The 20,356-nt window shown below is 37.2% G+C and overlaps 1 protein-coding gene across 1 annotated transcript in view; it reads left to right on the top strand.

Annotated features, from left to right (window-relative positions):
• The first annotated feature begins 17,844 nt into the window (after positions 1–17,844).
• Positions 17,845–20,356, top strand: part of OTOGL (otogelin like) — a 138,516-nt gene continuing 136,004 nt past the window's right edge. Inside the window, exons 1-3 of the mRNA XM_021678549.2 lie at positions 17,845–17,920; positions 18,953–18,992; positions 19,940–19,988. Of these exons, the coding sequence (XP_021534224.2) occupies positions 17,845–17,920; positions 18,953–18,992; positions 19,940–19,988 (165 nt within the window). The remainder of the gene's footprint in view (positions 17,921–18,952; positions 18,993–19,939; positions 19,989–20,356) is intronic.

Raw genomic sequence — 20,356 nt, 5'->3', positions numbered from 1 at the left:
GTTGGCAGGGTCTCCTGATCTTGGCTCCTACCAGAGCTGGCCATAGCTTCTCTGGTACCATTTTATTTTAAAGATTTTATTTATTTATTTGTCAGAGAGCAAGAAAGAGAGAGAGAGCACAAGCAGGGGGAGCAGAAGGCAGAGGGAGAAGCAGGCTCCCCGCCGAACAGGGAGCCCGATGCGGGGCTCGATCCCAGGACCCCGGGATCACGACCTGAGCCGAAAGCAGATGCTTAACCAATTGAGCCACCCAGGTGTACCCCCATTTTTTTATAGCAGGTTGAAATATCTTAGATTCTGCATTTTTAATTTGGGTATATAACAATGCTGTTGTTTCTATGATTTATTTTTGGCACATAAGGGCATTAATAGCAAGTATCTTCACTGCAGTTTTATTTGGATGTGACTTTTCAGGCCGTCCTATGCACGCACTGATATTTGCCGAGCTCTTTGGGAACAGGATGTGCCCTGGATCTTAAGTGACCCACAAAAGAGCCTCCCCAGTCCAGTAAAATACACACTTCAATGAGGACAATTTTTAAATAATTTAATGCTTAGAAGAAAAAAAGAAATTCAGAGAAGCATAAAAAATAATTAAAGCTGATGTCTACTTTTTCTTTTGGGAAGAATCTATTCATGAGTTAAAGTTGCCAAAACCATGGGCAAAGTGAACGCTTATAGCTGAGCTTGAGAATTAATCCGAGTTTTGTTTAGTGCTAGTATTCTTAGTGGTTCCTTTTTAAAAATAGTTCTTCCTTTACTTTGTGGTTCATGCTTTTCCCAGGCTGGTGCGGAGGAGCCTTGGTAAGGTTGCAGCAAAGAAGGCCATCTGTCCAGCTCCGGCAGGGCTGGTTCTCAGATGCGGCTGGCTTTCTGTGAGCACGGGGCAGTGGGCTGGGAGGACTCTGGGTGGTTCCATCTGTGAGCCTGAGGCCTCTATCTCTACCCTCGAGAATAGGTCCATGCGGCTCTGAAGACACCCCGTAAGTATGTTTTACAATGTGACTGTAACACGATTGGATATTGCCCAGATACTATTTTGAAACAAGGCAGGGAAGAACTAAGTGAATTTTTAAACACCATTTAATGTGTTTCTTAACATATTCAAGGTTAATCTAAAGAACCAAATATTGTAACAATTTATAAAGTTTTAGTTCGTTTCTTCTTCAAAATAAGAATGCCATATCCAAACAGTTGCCCTCTTCCCGAGCAAGGATATTAAGACTTTATTTAGACAACTGGTTCCATAAAGGTTTTGGTGTTAAAGTACCTTAAAATGATTACACTGTAATAGAAAGAGTGATGGCTGTGGGTCAGCCAGTGTGAATGAGTTCTGGTCCCAGTTCTGCTACTCACTGGCTCTGTGACAATGAGCAAGTTATCCTCAACTCTGTTTGCATGGCAAGAGAGGGCATAGAGACCACTTATAGGAACTTTAAATATTATGGTCCACTTAAACAAGATTGACCTTTCAGTGAAGGAATTCTAAAAGGAAATTTCATCCAGATTTGCTTTGGAGAAACCCATCTCTGTGTGCAAATTATTACATTACCCATGACTTAGAAGGACCACCATTTATTCTCAAGAATATGTAGCAAATTGTGAACAAAGTATCAAGACTAATTCTCCACCACCCCTGCTCTTTCCTTCTATGGAAAAAATCTACTTCCCTGGCCTATGTATCTTGGAAGTTCTGATACATTGTTTTGTCTCTTGTGGATACCCTCAGGACATATGGTAAACTTTTTGATGAGACCAGTATGGCAAGTCAGACCCCAGAGCAAAATTTTCTTGGCAATTGTTTCTGTTCTCACAGAACTTGGTGTATAGTTTTTTTTTTGTTTTTTTTTTTTTTTGCTTGTTTTGTTTTTAGCCTCCAACACAATTGGTTCAATAACGTGAGGGCTCTGTTCTGCTTATCAGGCTATGGTTGGCTACACTGTCCTGACTGAGATGGCCGCAGTCCAAGATAAGCCAGTCTCTCCCCACTCCTCCACCCTAGAATTCTCTCCCAGATTCTCATTCCTGGTCCGTTCTTCTTTGCTTCACTATATGACCTTACTTTCTCAGAGTCTTATGGGAAAATAGATGCTATGGGTGTGCTCCTTTTAAGTGTGAATATCCACGCTGGAAACCTTGCTTTCACTAAAATAAGGTCCTGGATTTCACATAAAAAGGAAGTTTCACATAAAAAGGAAGATATTTGTGAGGCATTACCAACAGAAACTCTTGTTACTAAACATAAAAATGGCATGTTCTCTTAACAGGCAGGTCTTTTTGAGGGAAAATGCTGCGTAATTCTAAGTGAAAAAGGTATATTTTTGTCCAGTGTATTACTTTAAATTAGGGAGAGTATCTGTCAAATGAAAAAGAAAATTCTGATAATTGATGAAAATTATTAAAAAACTAGTAAATGGTTGTTAGGAATCATACTAATTTTTTTTTTTAAGCCATGAAGCTCCCAAAAGTAAGCAAGCACATTAAATTCTTAATATGTATCCATATATTTCATGAATAAAGAGAAAGTTATTACTTCAACAATCAGTTGAAATTGGGAGATAAGGGATGTCTTCCTCACTGATACGCAGTATGGGTTTATTTCAAATGTTTTTTTAAAGTTGTTGGTAGAATTATCACAGCAAGATTTAGATGATTAGACATCTCTAAAGGACCCTTCAATTCCCTTAATCTGGAAAATACAAAATGTCCTCTAGATGGAGCACCAAGCCTTTTCTTTGTAAGTCTTACTTTCGTGAGAGGAACTTTAGAACTTCATTTTGACTAGAAAATAACTTAAAGAACCTTACTCTTAACTTTGGGATGTTTTACCCTGAACATCTACTCTTTAGTGAAGCAAGTGTTGTATTTCAGACAATGTAACTTATCTTCATATATGCTGGAGTAAAATATGTTTGATTTTCAAGTTTTCCAAGTGAGATCCACTGAGTTCTGGAGGCTTGTTCTGGCATGTGCAAGAGTCAGAAAAGCTACAGATGTCTTCTGACTTAAATAGATCCGAGAGGGAGGGATGGTGAGGTCTGAGAACCACAAGGGTCAGGAAAGATCCCTTCGTCTAGATGGAAGCATTTCCAAGGTAGCTGCAATGTCTGCCTAATTAGTCATCATAAATGTGAAATGCAGGAAGTTTGAAGTCTTCTAATGCATTCTTCTCATTTTACAAAAGAAGAAACTGAGACCCAGAGAAGTAGCTGTCTTTCTCTTGTATTGATGGAGTTTTATGGCACAAAATTGAATCAGCAGTGTAGTAAAGCTTTGTTTTTCTATTTATTTTTATTTTTATTTTTTTAGCTGTCTAGCATCCATTCCCTCTTTCTCATGACACTAATTTTCTTTTGGGAATTACATTCCCTCAATTGTATGGAATCTTGGAAAACTAGTAATGGAAGTTGAGGTGTCCCATGAAATTCTTTCTGTATAACCAAGGGTTAGGCATATGACCCAATCTGTCACTTGAGGGACCTCAGATCTTAAGCGGAGTTTTTGTAAGGAAATACAAACAGTTGGAATTCATTTATCTTTTTTAAATTATGTTATGTTAGTCACCATACATTACATCATTAGTTTTTGATGTAGTGTTCCATGATTCATTGTTTGCGTATAACACCCAGTGCTCTATGCAGTATGTGCCCTCTTTAATACCCATCACCAGGCTAACCCATGTCCCTACCCCCCTCCCCTCTAGAACCCTCAGTTTGTTTCTCAGAGTCTATAGTCTCTCATGGTTCATCTCCCCCTCCAATCTCTCCCCCTTCATTCTTCCCTTCCTACTATCTTCTTTTTTTTTTTTAACATATAATGTATTATTTGTTTCAGAGGTACAGGTCTGTGATTCATCAGTCTTACACAATTCACAGCGCTCACCATAACACATACCCTCCCTAATGTCTATCACCCAGCCACCCCATCCCTCCCACCCACCCCCACTCCAGCAACCCTCCGTTTGTTTCCTGAGATTCAGAATTCCTCATTTATCTTAAGTGATAAACTAATATTCATTTCACTAAGCATGATTCCTCCCCCCCGCAAACTTTATTTTTGAGAAATAAGTGACTTATTATGTAAGGTTAAGGAGTAAAACAATGATTTGATATATGTACACATTGCAAATCTAAGCATGATTCTTTAATCTTCCTATTAGTTCTGTGAGATCTCCAATAACCTTCTGATAATTCCCCTTTTGCTTAAGTTGGCCAGAGTTAGTTTCTGATACTCGCAACTACAGAAACTTAAGTGATTCCAGTAACTACCATCCACCCAACAATCAGGCAAGACCTTCTTATTAGAAATTTAAATCACCTGGGACACCTGGGTGGCTCAGTTGGTTAAGTGTCTGCCTTCAGCTCAAGTCAAGATCCCAGGGTCCCGGATCCGGTCCTGGGATCGAATTCCTCATTGGGCTACCTGCTCCACGGGAAGCCTACTTCTCCCTCTCTCTCTGCCCCTCCTCCCTGCTCATGCTCTCTCTCTCAAATAAATAAATAAATTAAATTAAATAAAAAAGAAATGTAAATCACCCAACAGAGTCACCTTAAGTCATCAGGAGTAACTTAAAACTGATTCATACAGGAAAAATGAAAACACCCTTTTTTAATTACCTTGACTGGAAACATAGTCAGAGTGTTACATTCTAGATCTTTTGAACTATGACAAATTTTGAATTCTAGGAAGAATAATGCAACAACACTATTATGATAAATATTTGTTGTCTAAGTAAAAACAGTTTTCCCTTACATAATGTTATACCAGAGAGGACTCTAAAATTATATTTTAATATAGTATTCACATTTATTTTTTCTGATGATAAAAAATAATACTGATTTATTTTGCTCAGGTTTTTTTTTATCTTAAAAGTTATTTAAATGAATAATAAACTATTGTTTGTTTTCCTATTAGAAGCGAGGAAAAAAATCCTCTACATTGGTAAAGTACAAGCAACAAGGCACAGAAATATGCGAGTCAGACTAAAATAACAGTGAAATAATAAGGCCTTTAAAATTATTTTCCCTGTTCAAATTCCTTCTCAAAAGCATCTGACTTAACCCTGCTGTTTAGAAAATGTGTTACTGGGCGCCTGGGTGGCTCAGTTGGTTAAGCGACTGCCTTCGGCTCAGGTCATGATCCTGGAGTCCCGGGATCGAGTCCCGCATCGGGCTCCCTGCTCGGCAGGGAGTCTGCTTCTCCCTCTGACCCTCCTCCCTCTCATGCTCTCTGTATCTCATTCTCTCTGTCTCAAATAAATAAATAAAATCTTTCAAAAAAAAAAAAAAGAAAAAGAAAATGTGTTACAAAGACCTCATTTTTCTTCATAATGTAATTCCATTTAATGTACCCGGCAAGTAGACACTTACCCCCCTTTCTTTATCTCAGAATATAATTTTTAAGAAGGAGTTTGATGTTTATAAAAATTTCTTTAGGCTATTATAACTAATCTTGGAATAATGCAGTATGATATGATTTATAAGCTGACAAGTCTCATGTTTTAACAATGAAATCTCCTAGAAACAGTTAGGCCATTCTTATCTTAATGACATTTTTAAGGCAGAATTTGCAGTCTAGCTCAGCTTGGCAAAGCAGGGAAAAGGAATGCTCTAAAGCCTGAAAGCGTGCACACTGGCTTTCAAAAGCGAGCCGGCAGAGGGCTTTTCCATCATTGCTGCGAGTGTCTTGTTAATGGGAAATTCGTAGAGCAATGGAAGAAAAATTACCTTATTCAATATAAACTCAGGCTAAAGGGAAATCAATTTCCTGGATATAAGCTAGCTTAAATAAAAAGAAAATAGAAAGGCTGGTTAGTAGAATGGAATTTATGTGATTTCATTCAACCTAGTATTTGACTTGTTAATGTAACGTTTTTTTGAAGTTCACAAGGTGTGTTAATCAGGTAGAAGGGCAGGTAGAAACTCACCAGTTTTTGGGTCCACTCGAATGAGAGTTTGGCATAGACAATGCCCTATTACGGCTCTTCACCGGGTCTAGTGCGATGGTGTTACCAGGGGAGCTGATGGTATGCTGGGGCCGGCTCTTACTGGCTCATGAAAGCCAATGACTACACTTGCAGAAATGTTATGATTTCCTGTTGAAATCATATTGAGCTGCAGCCCCTCTCTCCTTACTTCTTGCTTACTTTCTCCCTTCCGGTCTTTCACAGCATGTAGCAAATGCACTTGTCCCCGGCATTGCCTCAGTTCTCTCTTTTAGGATGTTAGAGCTTTTTAGCTTCACATCTTAAGGAGCATCTCTCATTGTTGATGTAATCCTATTATGGTTTTTTTTTTTTTTAAGATTTTATTTATTTATTTGAGAGAGCGAAGAGCAGGGGGAGCAGGAGAGGGGAGAAGGAGGCTCCCCGCTGATCAGGGAGCCTGATAGGGGGCTCGATTCCAGGACCCCGGGATCATGACCTGAGCCCAAGGCAGAGACACTTAACCAACTGAGCCACCCAGGTGCCCCTATTGTTTTTTTATAAATGTGGTGGGGCCTCCTGTTTACTAACACTACACTCATATATGCAACGGACAATTAGGTTCTTTATTTTCTTTTCTGTAGCTGACCTTATGACCACCATCCACTGCTCTATTTGGATGACCTAGGTAGATGTCCTTCAGAATGCCAGTGCCTTCCCCCACTGGCATCTAGGTGTGTCCTTGTCTGTCTTTGGGAGACTGGCTCTTAGGTCCATGTAGTGTTCTCTGGAGGAGTGCCGGTCTGGGCAGAGAGTGGCTGGTCTGGGCTTCTCCTGTGGCTGGCCACTCCTGCTGTGCACAGGGTCTTACCCCTAGTGTCCTGCTGATATTTGCAACTGCTGATGGTAACTGCTGTAACTTCCGCTTTATTCTTCTGGTTACTTTCCCTGATGATTCCAACTTCAGCTCTCAGTGGCTTTAGGGGACCCCCTGAAGTCTGCCTATGAATCCCAGGCCACAAAGTCCAACTTGCAGACTTCTGCTACCAAGGTGCTTCTTTGTTAAGAGAGCAGCCCTCTTGCTAACTCTCAAGTCAGACTCTCACCATCCTTCCACAGCATTCCCGTGGAGGCACGTGGTCGCATCTGTCAAGTGGCATCTGAGGGCTGCCCAGGAGGGCTGAACTCAGGTCTTCCCTTTGCTTCTCCATAATCATTTCTACCTTCAGCATGCCCTTTGTGGAGCCTACAAATCAGCCTTTCCTACAACTGATTCTTTTCCTTCTACATTCCGTCTGGCTATGGGTGATGGATGAGCTTTAACTCCTTTGTCCTCTTACCTTACTGGGAACACGTAAAACTCCAAGATCCAGTCCCTCAGTCTTGCCTCTTAATATATAAGAGAGGGAATGAATAATCTAGAAAATCTCCTTACTTCTTGGAAAAGCCTGGCTTTTAAATTTATTGCCTTTCTGAAGACAAAAAAAAATCCCATTTTTGTATGTTTGAAGCTGAATATTACATTCTCCTTTTCTCTTCTTTGTTTCCTGGATGAACTAGTTGGAATCCCCAAGGCAGATGCATGCCTCATTCTAACTTCGGAGAAGGTCGTACTCATGAAATTGCAAAAGAGAAAAACATGTTAATTATACTTGCAACATTATCCCCATTACATGTACTTAATTTCTCTGGCCCTCTGAGTTGTTAGCTTCTTGAGAGAAGGCTCTCCTACTGGTCAAGAGCTGGTCTATTTTGAGCAGCCTCTTATGTCTGTATCTTCAGTAACTACTTCTCTGTGATATCCTTCCTATCAGCTTTTAGATCTCTGGATCTCTGGATCTCTGTAAATAAAGGAACAAAACAGTTCTCCACGGACTTCACATCTATTCAAACCTGCTCTTTCTCCAGGGTTTCCTATCTCAGTAAGTGACATCACCAACCCCTCAATTAATCATGCCAGATGACATCATCCTTTACATCTAGTTTCTTCTCATGCACCATGTTTGGTGAACTAGGAGATTCTGTGACTCTATTTCCAAATATTTCTTGAATTAGTTTCTTTTCACAACTCCCACATTTTCCATCCTAGTCTAAATTACTATTGTCTCTTAACCGTGGTCTCTCTGGCTGTTTTTCTGCATTTACTTTTGATCTCCTTGGATAGAGAGTAATCTTAAAATAAACAAATAGGTGAATATATATGATCTGTAATATGCATGTCTATATATGTAAAAGTACATATGTGTGTATATATTAATATATATTTACATATGTGTGCATGTATATATAATATGTATAGCCACAAACATATAAAATCCTGTTTATCCTACTCCTTTGCTTCAAACTTTCCACTAGCTTTTATATTTCTTGGGGTAAAGTCCAAAATTCTGACAATGGCCCAAAGCATTTGAATGACCTCCTTTTGCTGCTCCCGCCTCCCAGCCTTGCCCCTTTCCCTCCCTAGCTCACTCTGTTCCAGCTGTACTAAACCTTTATTTCTTCAAACCTACCAAGCTCCTTCCTTCTTAAGGCATCTGAATAAGCTGTTTTCTCTGTTTGGTAAAATCTTGGTTCTCTCCTGCTAGTTCCAGTTCTCAGTTTCAAAGTAAGCCTCTCTTAGAAGTTCCTCCTGACCCTCCTCTTTCCTGCAAGACTCTCTCAGGGCATCTTGTACTCTCCTTAAGGACACACACCACAGTTATAATTAAATACTTAATTTAGTAATTATTTTTAATGTTGTTGACCTCACTGGCTTATAATCTTTGAGGAAGGAGGCTATCATATACATTTCTCTATTCCCTCTGCCTAGACTTAGAGTGCCCACTAAATTAGCTTAAGAGATTATTTGTATATGTTTTATCTTTATATTTTAATCTTCATACCATCTAATACAGTGTTTTACCCTTAGTGTCTTAAAACTTATATGAATAACTATTTATAATTTTTACTCTTATTTTTTCCCTTCTGTCTGCTTTAAAGGGTTTCTGTCTTATCATCTATATGAAAAGTAGAGTTTTTTTCATGAGATATTTGTGTGAAGATGAAAGCAATTAAATTCAAAGAAGTAAGCCAGCTAGTGGATTCTGAAATGTTGAATTCAACTTCATGGAGCATACTGCTGTCCAACAGCTTTTTAAAAAAAATGGCCACTGGAATTTCTAACAGATCTCCTTTTCCTCCAGGAGCAAGTCCATTGTATTTAGCATAGAATAGAAGGCTTTCCATGATCTGGACTTTGCATCCCTTTCTAGCTTTATTTCCCATCCCACACCATCCCACCCTCCAATCCTGCCCACCAAGCTCTATGAACATATCAGGAGAGGGAGATCATCATAAACATCACTATTGTTGTCACCACTAATGAAATTTATTAAGCATTAGTTTATATCAAACACTGCATGGGGGCCTGTGGGGACATACAAAGATGTATAAGTCAGGCTTACAGCTCTCAATCACCTATTAATCTAGTAGAAGTGATAGACATACTCACAAAAGATAAATAGCAATATAAATTAGTTAAATAATAAATGCCAAATAGTAGTTGAGAGCAGGAGTGCAATTTCCTGAGAGGCAAACTAGTGCTCTGCTTTAGGTTTATGTTTCCACAAATAAATGTAGCTCTTGGGAAACAAGGAAAGGTAGGGAGGAGATATTTAATGGTTTGCTTTTCTCCACGAAAATAAGTCCTGTGATTTATCCATTGCTCTGTATAGTCTCCCTTCTTTTTCATCTTCAAAACTGTTGTAATTGTGATCTTAATTCAGAATTCAAAGGAACAGATATTTGTCAATGACTGAGAGTCCTCATCCAAGTGTCCTTCAACCCTCAGTTCACTAACTTTATAAACTCAAATATGTTAGCTTGACCTGTGGAAGCATTGCATGGATTTATCTGCCTGGAGGAGTTAATCTGGTCCACTGGTTGAAGCTGTGCATTAAAATAGCAAAAAAGAAGAGGCTATGAAAACTCTACTCCCACAAGGGTCTTATAGCAGAGGAACACATTAATTTATTCAACTAATGAATATTTTTTGACAATGAGAAAAGGAAGAGATTAAGATGAGTCCCATGCCCTCAAAAATCCACGGCAGGTGAGACAGACCATAAAGAAATAACATGTAATACACTGTGCTGAGAGCAATGATGAAGAGGAAGCCACAGATGGGGCTCGATCCCATGACCCCAGGATCATGACCTGAGCTGGAGGCAAACGTTTAACCAACTGAGCCACCCAGGCACCTCTGCTTCCTGACTCTCCTAAACAAGCCAGATTGATGCTACAATAACGTTTCATATAACTTACAACACCAAATCTCAATGGCATAACACACATTAATTTCTAGCCATGGGACCCAGCTCTTTGAGGGGAGGTATTAGGTTGTAATCCACGTTTCCTCATTGTCCTTGGACTAGCAGCTACCCAGGACATATTCTTCTTCTGGTAGATAGCAGAAGTGCAAGAGAACAATCCAAAACTCTGATGCACATTTAAAATTGTTGCTTAAGTTGTGTCTGCTAACATTACTTTGGTCAGAGAAAGTCACGTGACCATTTAAACATTAATAGGGAGGAAAAATATACTTTTTCTACTTCAGAGGGAGGTATTGCAAAAGCACATTGAAAAAGGGAAAACATGGAATTCTATAACAAGGAGAATATGAATAAGAAACTGGGACCTCTAATCTAACCTATCCAACAGTGTTCCTGCCTGCTATCGTCCACATACTACCATAGAATTCTTAGATGAAAGTCTTCATCCCTAAGACCCTCAGTGCCAAAAAATGTCTCCTAAATTTCCAATCTTGTCACAACTTCCCGGTCATTGAAGTCTCCCTGAATCCCATCAGTGGAATACTATAATAGAAGTCTAATTTACACGTTCTCCTCGATCTGGCTCTTGGACAGCAGAAGAGTGAGCAAACTCACTCACAGAAGAGTGACTCAACAAAATGCTTGGTAGTAATAGGACTATTTCCACAATGCCTCATTTCTGTTTCTCTTGGGGTTCTCACTCACAACTTTCATATCCCCTCTTATCTAATACCTTTCAAGAAGGTTTCCCTGGGAAAACTTAACTTTATAATTATATATATATTTATATATATATATATATATAAATACATCACAGTTATCCAGTTTTTCTTAGGTCTAAGTAGATTATTTGGGGACCTTGGAATAGTAAATGCCATCTGATTTATAGTATCCCTTAGGAGAAAGCCATTGTCCCAAGATCTGCAGTCAGCAAGCTAGAGACCCAGGAGAACCTGTAGTATGGTTCTTGTCTGAACCTGAGTCTGAGTCTGAAGGCAGGAGAAGACCAATGTCCCAGCTCCAAGACGGTCAGGCAGAGACAGGGAATTCTTCCTTACCCATTTTTTTTGTTCTTTTCTGTCCTTCAGTGGATTGGTGAGACCTACCAACATTGGGAAGGGCAATCTGCTTCACTCAATCTACCAATTCAAATGTTAACTTCATTCAGGAACACTATCACCAACACACTCAGAATAATATTAACCAACTATCTGGGCACCTTGTGGCCCTGTCAGGTTGACACATAAAATCACAACCATCACAGTTATCCTCCTTTTTCTCAGTCCTTCTATATCAGTCATGGATCCCTGCATGTCAGGGAATGAAATTGTAACCAAATTAACTCAATCAAAAAGAAAGTTATTGGATAGATGTAGTCATAGAAACCCAAATGTGGTGAAGCATCTTCTCCATCACATATTTCTTTGCTTCCCTCTAAACACCTGCTCTGTTCTCCCACTGCTCTTTCCTACTTCCTTTCTCCTACTTCCCCTACTTCTCAAAACTTTCTTTGCCTATTTAACAGAATGCACATGACTGAAAAAGAGCTGCCCTCTAATTCTTGTGACCACAAAACTCCAAGGCCCACAACCTTATGACTACATGGGACTTTTATGTCTCTGATTTATATTTCAATACCTAAGAAAGAGAATTGGATCAGTTGTAGGACAGCTATACATTATTTTGCTTAATGTCAGGTGCCTATCCCTGGTGGCAAGAGAATGTGTGTTAGGTTCCTATTGTTGCTTTAACAAATTACCACAAATTTAGTGGCTTAAAACAGAAATTTATTGTCTTTTAATTCTGGAGATCAAAAGTCTGAAATGAGTTTCACTGGGTTAAAATCAAGACATTGGCAGGACTGAATTTTTCCTGCAGGCTCTGGGGAAAATCCATTCCATTGCATCTTTGAGCTTCTGGAAGCTCTCTGAAATCTTTGGATGTGGCTGTTCTTCCATCTTTGAATCTCTCTTTCACTCTGATTCTTTTGACTCTCTCTTTCACTGGTAAGGATTCTTGTGATTACATTGAACCCATGAGGATTTAAGTTAAAGGAATCATTAACTTAATTGTAGCTATAAGTCTCTTTTGCCATATAAAGCAAAATTTACAGGTTCTGGGAATTAGGACATGGATGTCTTTGGGGAGCCATTTATCCCAACTATCATGGTGAGACTCAAGATGTGTTGCCTTTGGGAGGAGGTTTTTTTTTTTTTTTTTTTTTTTTTTTGCATAAGGAGTGTGGAAAGAGTAGGCAAATTATATAACATACCTACTTAATTTTCCCAAAGAAACCTACTTTATTTTCACTAGAGGGTAGTGAGGCTGGCCTCCAACCTCCACTTAATTTTTCTATTCTCTACATATTTCCCCTCCAATGGGATCTGTCAGTGCTCCCATATTTGTAATTCACTTGCATTTCTTTCTCCCACTACAGTGAACTAGTCTGGTATTTAATTTCCCTGAAGCGAGATTCTCTATTACAATACAGATGTCTAATCCACTTAGACTCATGGATCAGAAAACTTATGGGATGCAGTGGAGGTGGGTTTGGAAATCTGTGCTTCTAATGCACTCCCTAGGTGATTTTTGCACCCACGAAAGTTTGAGAACCATCACTGTATGCTAAGGTAAAGTTGATAAACTTATCTTGTTAGAAGAGAAGGCTAAAGAAAACCTTCCAAGGGAACGAGTTTGTTTTTACTGCAGCTTTCGGGAGATAATGATAACAATTTTGCATGTAACTCAGTAAGATTCTAATTCAGGCTGGGAGCCAGGGAAGAAGGCATGTCAAAATAAAGGGGAAACATTTCTTTTTGAGATTTTCCAAACTTTCTGTGGCTCTCAAATCACAGTCAAGGGCTTGGTTTCTTCTAAGTTATGTTTTCATACTGATCTGTGCTCTGCTGAAAACCACAGTGATGCTATGTCTCCAAAGGCAGTTTTTCTGTACCAAACTCGCCACTTTAGGGAGGGTGGCAGACAATAAGCTGATGTTTGACTCTCCAGGAGCTGTTGCAGTGGCTGTTACCACAAATCAGGTTGTCAGGAGTTCAAGCTGGAATCTTGATGTAAAAACCCATGACGTTTAGATATGTGATGGGTTTTCTTTTATATTTTAAATAATTTGATCCAAATATGACATGCTTTGACATACTTTCTTTATAAATTTATATTTGTGTTTGGAGTAACTTGCTTAAAATTAGTAGAGTTAAATTAGATAAGTATTTACCTATGAATTGTAGATGGCTCCATATTACATGTTTGTAGTTCAGCTGGAAAAGTAAGTTGCAAATATATAAATTAGTAACTTAGAAAATAAGATCATATGATTTTTAATAGTTGGTGGTTCTGTTTTTGGCAATATGGCAGATTAAATGATTTAAACATTTGCCAGCTATGAAATACTTAAATATGCTGAATAAAATAAAAGAGACATCCATTTAAGTGGTTGGATAAGTTCACAAGAATGTAAGGGATATTACCAGAGGCCAAAAACAAAGCAGAAACTAGACTTTGGCCTTCCATTACTCTGGGTTTGGGATTTGAATTTATATTTTGTAGTCTGAGAATCCTCAAACTGAGCTCAACTGAAATTTCTTGGAGCAACTGACAGAAGCAATCTTTTCTAGTGGGGCATATTCTCAGCTCTGGAGTAAAAGATTCCCACAGAAAACACCCTACAGATGTCAACATAAAATTCAAAATCACAAAACCCATGAGGTAATTCACCCTAAATGTGAGAAGAAAACACAATAAACAACAGGATTATATCCCTCCTCCTCCTGAGAAATTCAAATAATATTATCCCTCAGCAACTTTAAAATAAGAACATCTAAAATGATTGAAGATGTAAAATGAAATTGAAAACATGGGAGACAAATTTAATTTATATTATTATATAGAGAGCATTATATATTACACTATGAAGTATAAATGCATAGTGCTACAGTAGTTTAGAGAATGAAGAGAACTGCAGGAAATACTGGTATATCTTAAAATGATATTAAAATGTTGACAAGAAGAAATATTAGTTGTAGGAACATTACTTCTTTCAAGATATCAGTTAGTATTGCAAATCAATGGTACCATAGCAACTTGAAAAACGAATGTCCCTATAAAATATAACACATTAACTTCCGGGAGTGGGCTTTAGATTGAAATCATGACCAACATAGATATCCCTGATGACACATAATCATGTCTTTTATCCAGAAAAGCTAAGATAAATGCCATTTGTAAATTAAATGATATGAAACATCCCACAAATTGCCAAGCAACATACCTCCTGAAAGCATAAATAGAATATTGCAAAACTGTCTCATAATAAGGCAGTTAAATTCAGAGTGGTTAGAATCATGTCAAAGATATAGGATTCTTTTTGTTAGCTCAATGATAACAAATTCCGGACAACATCACTGAATCTGAAATGTGCTAGTTTTGGTAAAACACGTGAAGAATAATTACATTTCACTAGTAGAATGTGATATGGTAGGAATCGAATGTTATCTCCTTTAGATTTGGTCTCAATGAACGAAAAATGAGTGCTATATAAATCACCAAAGACATTCATTTTGACCAAAGATAATGAACTTCATTAAAAATACACCCCCATTTTTTTAAATTAATGTAGAAGGCCAATGTTTTCCCATTTTTGCCAGTTGCTTTTAATGTGGCACGTTGAGGCCAATAGGCTGTCAGGTGTCAACTTTCTAAAGATCATATTCCATGTGGGGAAATTGCAGTGATTGTGTAGCAGAAAGGGAACTGTTTATTCCATGCATTAGGTAGTCACCTCAGACTTCTTAAGAACATAATATCTCTTCACAAGCTGATAGCTGACTCACTTTTTGCCAAAGTTCCTTTGTCACAGTAGAATGAAATATAAAAGCTGTCAACTAAATTTTGACAGTAATAACGACGTGTAGCAACAGTCATAAATTCCTTTGTTGTGGTTCTGGGTCTAATCTTTTATCTAAACTCTCGGTTCTATTGTAGCTATTCACGGAAGTCTATTTTGCCTATTTTCATGGTACCTACCATTTAGTGTAATGAGTTCATAATGTAGTTAGTTGAAAAAGACATTGGGATTTGTCATTGTTTTCTTTGTTGCTGTTCCCTGTCCTTTACTAATCTCCTACCGACTGTAAGCCCGGAAGGAGGAGAAAGAGAAAAAAAGCCTGCACTAAACCTCTATCTATAGAACAATGGTCACCCTGAAAATTTCTGTTATAATTTCTATTATTTTCTTCAGCAGAAAAAACAATTTATAGTTTTTAAATGCAAATAGTTCAAAACAGAAAAAAAAAGTAGTAAAAATGCCAGACAATAGAGCCCTGGAATTTCCAACTTAAACCAGCGAAAATAGCTGTGATGTTTTGAATCAAGAGTTTAAAGATACTATATGAATTTTGAGATGAGAAGCTCAGAGTTAGTACATTTGAATTAAGTACAGAGAATATCAAAGTTCACATTAGAAATAAATACTTTTTACATGGCTTTATATTTCTGTTTACTAACCTTTTCTCATCAAGTTCTGGTAATGTTTAGAAAAAACTATGAGTATTATAGGAATGTTTATTTTTTTTTGAATCATGAAATTTAACTTTGGTTTCCATTTGGGATTTTCCCACATGTGTGTCACTTGTGAAAAATTTTAAGTTCAAAGAAAAAAGTCAAACAGTTAAATAGACTGGGGAAAAAATCCTAAAGTACAATTTATGATTTATAGATTCTTCATATTTTAGAATGACTTATACAGGAAACAATGAAGCCGAGAAAAACTACTGTAAATTGAAGAAGGTACTGAATAATGTATATGTGTTATGGACAATTTCTACCCTTTCCAGAAAGAGTCAATAAGCATTCTGCATAAGCAAAATTGCTCTCTTAATTTAGAAATTTCTTTGGAGGAAAAAAGTAAAATTTCTTTGGAGGAAAATTATTGTTCTCTAAACAAATTTCAAGCTTAACTCTTTAATTTATTCTGTATTCACATCTTATGTATCTAGAATATTTTATAGTTTTTATTGTGGTTGAGTAGATACATATTTTTGGACCGATATTTAGGGTGTAACCATAAATAACTAAGCCTATCTGTTTAGAATTATATTAATTCACTGTCTAATTAGTTTAAGAGTAATGAATAAACTTCCAATAAATATTTATTAAACATATACTATACTTCAATTATTTAAACCTATCCATCAAATTTTAAAATGAGATGTGCAAGTGTGTGTATGTGTCTGTATAGATAGGTGCATACATAGCTACTTACAATTTTAATGAATTATAATGTGTTTTCATGCTAAAAACATGAACTTATAGGCAAACATCTTCTTTTCGCTCATGAAATTAGCAATCGTGTAGGCAGTGGAAATGAGTTAAGATCATTTAGAACAAGAGTGAAAGATCATTGAATTTGGGACACAGGCAAGGAACTGTTTATGTAATAGATATTAGGCAAGCTGTATAATAGGATATCAAGGCTACTTCACAGGAGAATGAAAATTCTTTGCAGAAGAGGTGTCTGAGTACAATAAGATATTAAGAACTAACTGCTGTGCTTTTCTGTCTCAAAGGTATTTCCCGTGTATTAGACATTCTTTACTACTGTGTCCCCATCCGGTAAACGAGCGTTATAATAGTGCAGGTAATGGATGGAATCCGCTATAGGGAATGTGCTCCCCTTGTATAAGCATGGCTTTCACTCATTTATGGGGCTCAGATCATCTCTGTAAGGTTCATTATGAAATATTAGAGCTGTTCTGTGATTCCCATCTAGGTAGTCAGTCCATCACTTCCAGAGAAGAGTATGCTTCCTGCTGGAATAAGAAGTCTTCCTTTGTTGTCTCATTAGGTACCCATCATAGTAGATGGAAAAATGGGGTGTGAAGGGAGGGTCTTCAGGGCTGTGTGAGTTACTTTAATTTCTTTGTAAAGTCAGATATTAGAATATCGTCTTCTTGTGTTATTTTCTACTTGTGTGCCAGAATGTTTAACAGGACGATGTGTGGGCACAGGAATATGTCAACTTAAACTACATTGTAATGGGACTTGAGTTGAAAATATATGCACATAATTTTAGTTTACTTTTAATTTCTAAAGAAAAAGTTACGAGAACACCTAGACGTTCGAAAAATGATTGATAGGATTTTATTTCACCTTTTTTTCAAAGGACAGGTAATTATTTTAAAATAAAACACAGATAATAGACCAACAATTAGGCATAAAGGTTATCCTCTGAGACATCAGGAGATAACAACAGGCTTTTTGTATTTTTGGTGCTGCTGTCTCTAGAAGTTGTAAAGGGCTAATATAGCCTAAAAAGGTGTGTGATGTGCAGGAGTGGGGTAGGGTGTAACTAATACGGGCTTAGGTAAGCAGCGGCCATGCATCACTAATGAGACACTCAGCCAAAGGCTTGCCAGCAAGCTCTGAAGCTTCAGATGCTGTATGTAGTTAGAAAGACTGGAATTTCTTTTTGAATTACTTTATTACAAAGTTATATTTATAAGAATTTGAGCACTCTACACATACGCATACTTCTAAGATGCCATCATAGTAAAGACCAACAATTTGGTTGCATTTCAGGAGAAAGGCTCCACTGAAATGAACATTGTGAGGAAATTCAATTTAATGAAACCTTGGAGTCTATTCTTGCTTCATATACTGTTTTCATTACAAGGTAAGAACTTATATGAAATTTTTACCTTATTTTATTGTGCTTTAGTCTCTCCTGCAACTGATAGGAACAGCACTTTGGAGTCATTAGAATGGATATATACCAAATGACACCCAGACCACCTTTTTGAAAATTCTTAGTAATGTAGATAATTTGGGACTTTGGTTTTAATTTTTTGAGTCTTTTCTTCAAATATTAAAATTAGGCTTTTATCATGATAGGCAACTATACTGGAGGAAATTCTGATTCTAATTTTTTCTTTTCTAAAAGATGATTTAAAATAGTTTTCTGTATAACTTAAACATTTGAATTTTATAATAAATTAAGAGAAATTGAGTACTTAAACTTTCTTCATGTCATCAACCCAAAGAATGGTAAAAAGTTGTTTGTAAGAAGGACTTTATCATTTAGGGCCACGAATTATTTTCAGTTATTTTTATGGCAATTCTATTTCTAAGTTAGTTTATAAAATATTCTCATGAGGAAAGCATTTACTTACATTTACTTGGTAGATTTTAATCCCTGAAAAGAGCTGTATATTTTGGAGCTTGTAGGGGAAGTGGGAGAAATTACTGAAATGTAAGACTAGCGAGGTCATGGACCCTATCTTCCAATCCTTGTAGTGATTGAAATTCCAAGGAGAAAATGCTCTCAATGATGGAGGGGACTTTCAAGATGCACTTGTCCAATACCATCATTTTTTTTGATGTGTTTGCTAGCTTGCTTAAGCTTGGCATTTACTAAGTGGTAGGACCAAGACTAAAACTTGGATCTCTGACTCTAATCCTTCCACTGTATTATGTCTCTGTGAATCTACGTATGCTGTTCCTTCTATCCAGATTAACAGTCCCACTAATGTCTCACAGGGAATTGGCAGCTCAAAATCCACTAGAAAATGCAAACTAACTCACAGCAAAACTCAGTCTAAGTTTTAGAATTTAGGTTAAAATGATCTGTTTAATAACCAGAACATGGGACCAAGATATTTGGAAAATTTTTTTCCCATTCTTATCTGTGTATATTTATCTCTGGCAGGATATATTTGTGCATCATCCATCTTGACGAAAGTATCAAAGTGAGTATTTCTTGTTCTTTCTGTCCTCTAAAACATAAGGTTAATGGGAACGAGCATAGCTCAGCAGATAAATGTATCTGCTTTTGAAAAAAATTAATTAGATATTTTACAAAGTAAGGGCATGAGATGTGTTCTTTAAAAACAGTTCCACAAATTAAAAATTATCAGCCGTTCATTTCCCTATTTATGAAGAAAATTCTTTCTTTTCATTTTAATTATAAGATGAGTTCTTAGAGGTGTCCAATGACTATAGATACTAAGGAAATATTACTTTCACTTCAGTGATTTATAAAGAGGTTATGTTGGGTAATTTCCCCTTTTATGCTGTTATTATTAACATACATTGTTGATTTTAAATGTGCTATATCTTAACATAGAATAAAGCAATATTTAATGATAAAAACAATAAAATTGTTCTAGCACTAATTAATGAAAATCATTTTCGGACTAAACCGATCTGCTTAATGAAAAGCAGAATTCTATTCATCATTTGATTTTGATAGGTCACAATTTGATGTGCTTATTCACATTAACATTAATCTGTGCTTTATGACACAGAAAGGGAGAGAAGTATTATGTTTGGAAAAAGTGAATGTGCTCTTGGCGAATACTTACCTCACCAGTTTTATGAAGTCATGTGGAGAAAATATCGTGTGTGTCGCTGCCACAATATTACATGATTTTGTTTATTTCTCGATCTTGAAATTCCTTCCTAAAATTCAGTTCACATCAGACATTGGAGAGATCCGGGGACACTCTTGAATTTTGTAAAATGAGACAGCACCACCACCAAGAGGGGAGGGGGACCTTTTAAATGTTAAACCAAGAAAGACCTCTTTGATAAAGGGATGGAAATCAGGAGGAAAACATCAGCTCTCTCCTGGGAAAGGCTTGTTCAGGTTGCCTAGGGGCCTTTGACTATACAAGTTCTTTTTGTTTTCTTCCAGAAACGGGTTTAATGAAAATCGACAGAAAAGAGCTCTTTTAGCAGCACAGGTAGGTTATGCATCCGATGGAGAGGGGCAGAGAAATAATCCACTCTGCTTTGGGACTCTGCTGTCACTTCAACAATGAGACCTTTGTGAAGGGGAATAAAATGCTAAAAACAAGACAGGACAGAGAAGAGGCAGAGTAACTTCTCTACTGCTTTTCTGCAACCCTCAAATTCATGCTTAGTTCACATTGACTTGTTCGCTCAAGTGTTTTTTTGCTGTTCACCTCAGTTACCTACCGATAGGCTCACAGCATGTGTGGGAGATACAATCTCATCTACTTGCCAGAAATTTTTAATTGGTTTAAAAATGAAGCGTGCGATCAGAGCAATGACAGTCGAACAAACACAAGTAAGCAGGGGCAGAGAAAGG

This window comes from Neomonachus schauinslandi, chromosome 5 (genome assembly GCF_002201575.2).
Source record: "Neomonachus schauinslandi chromosome 5, ASM220157v2, whole genome shotgun sequence".
NCBI lineage: Eukaryota > Metazoa > Chordata > Mammalia > Carnivora > Phocidae > Neomonachus > Neomonachus schauinslandi.
This window is presented reverse-complemented; position numbering and strand designations above follow the sequence as displayed.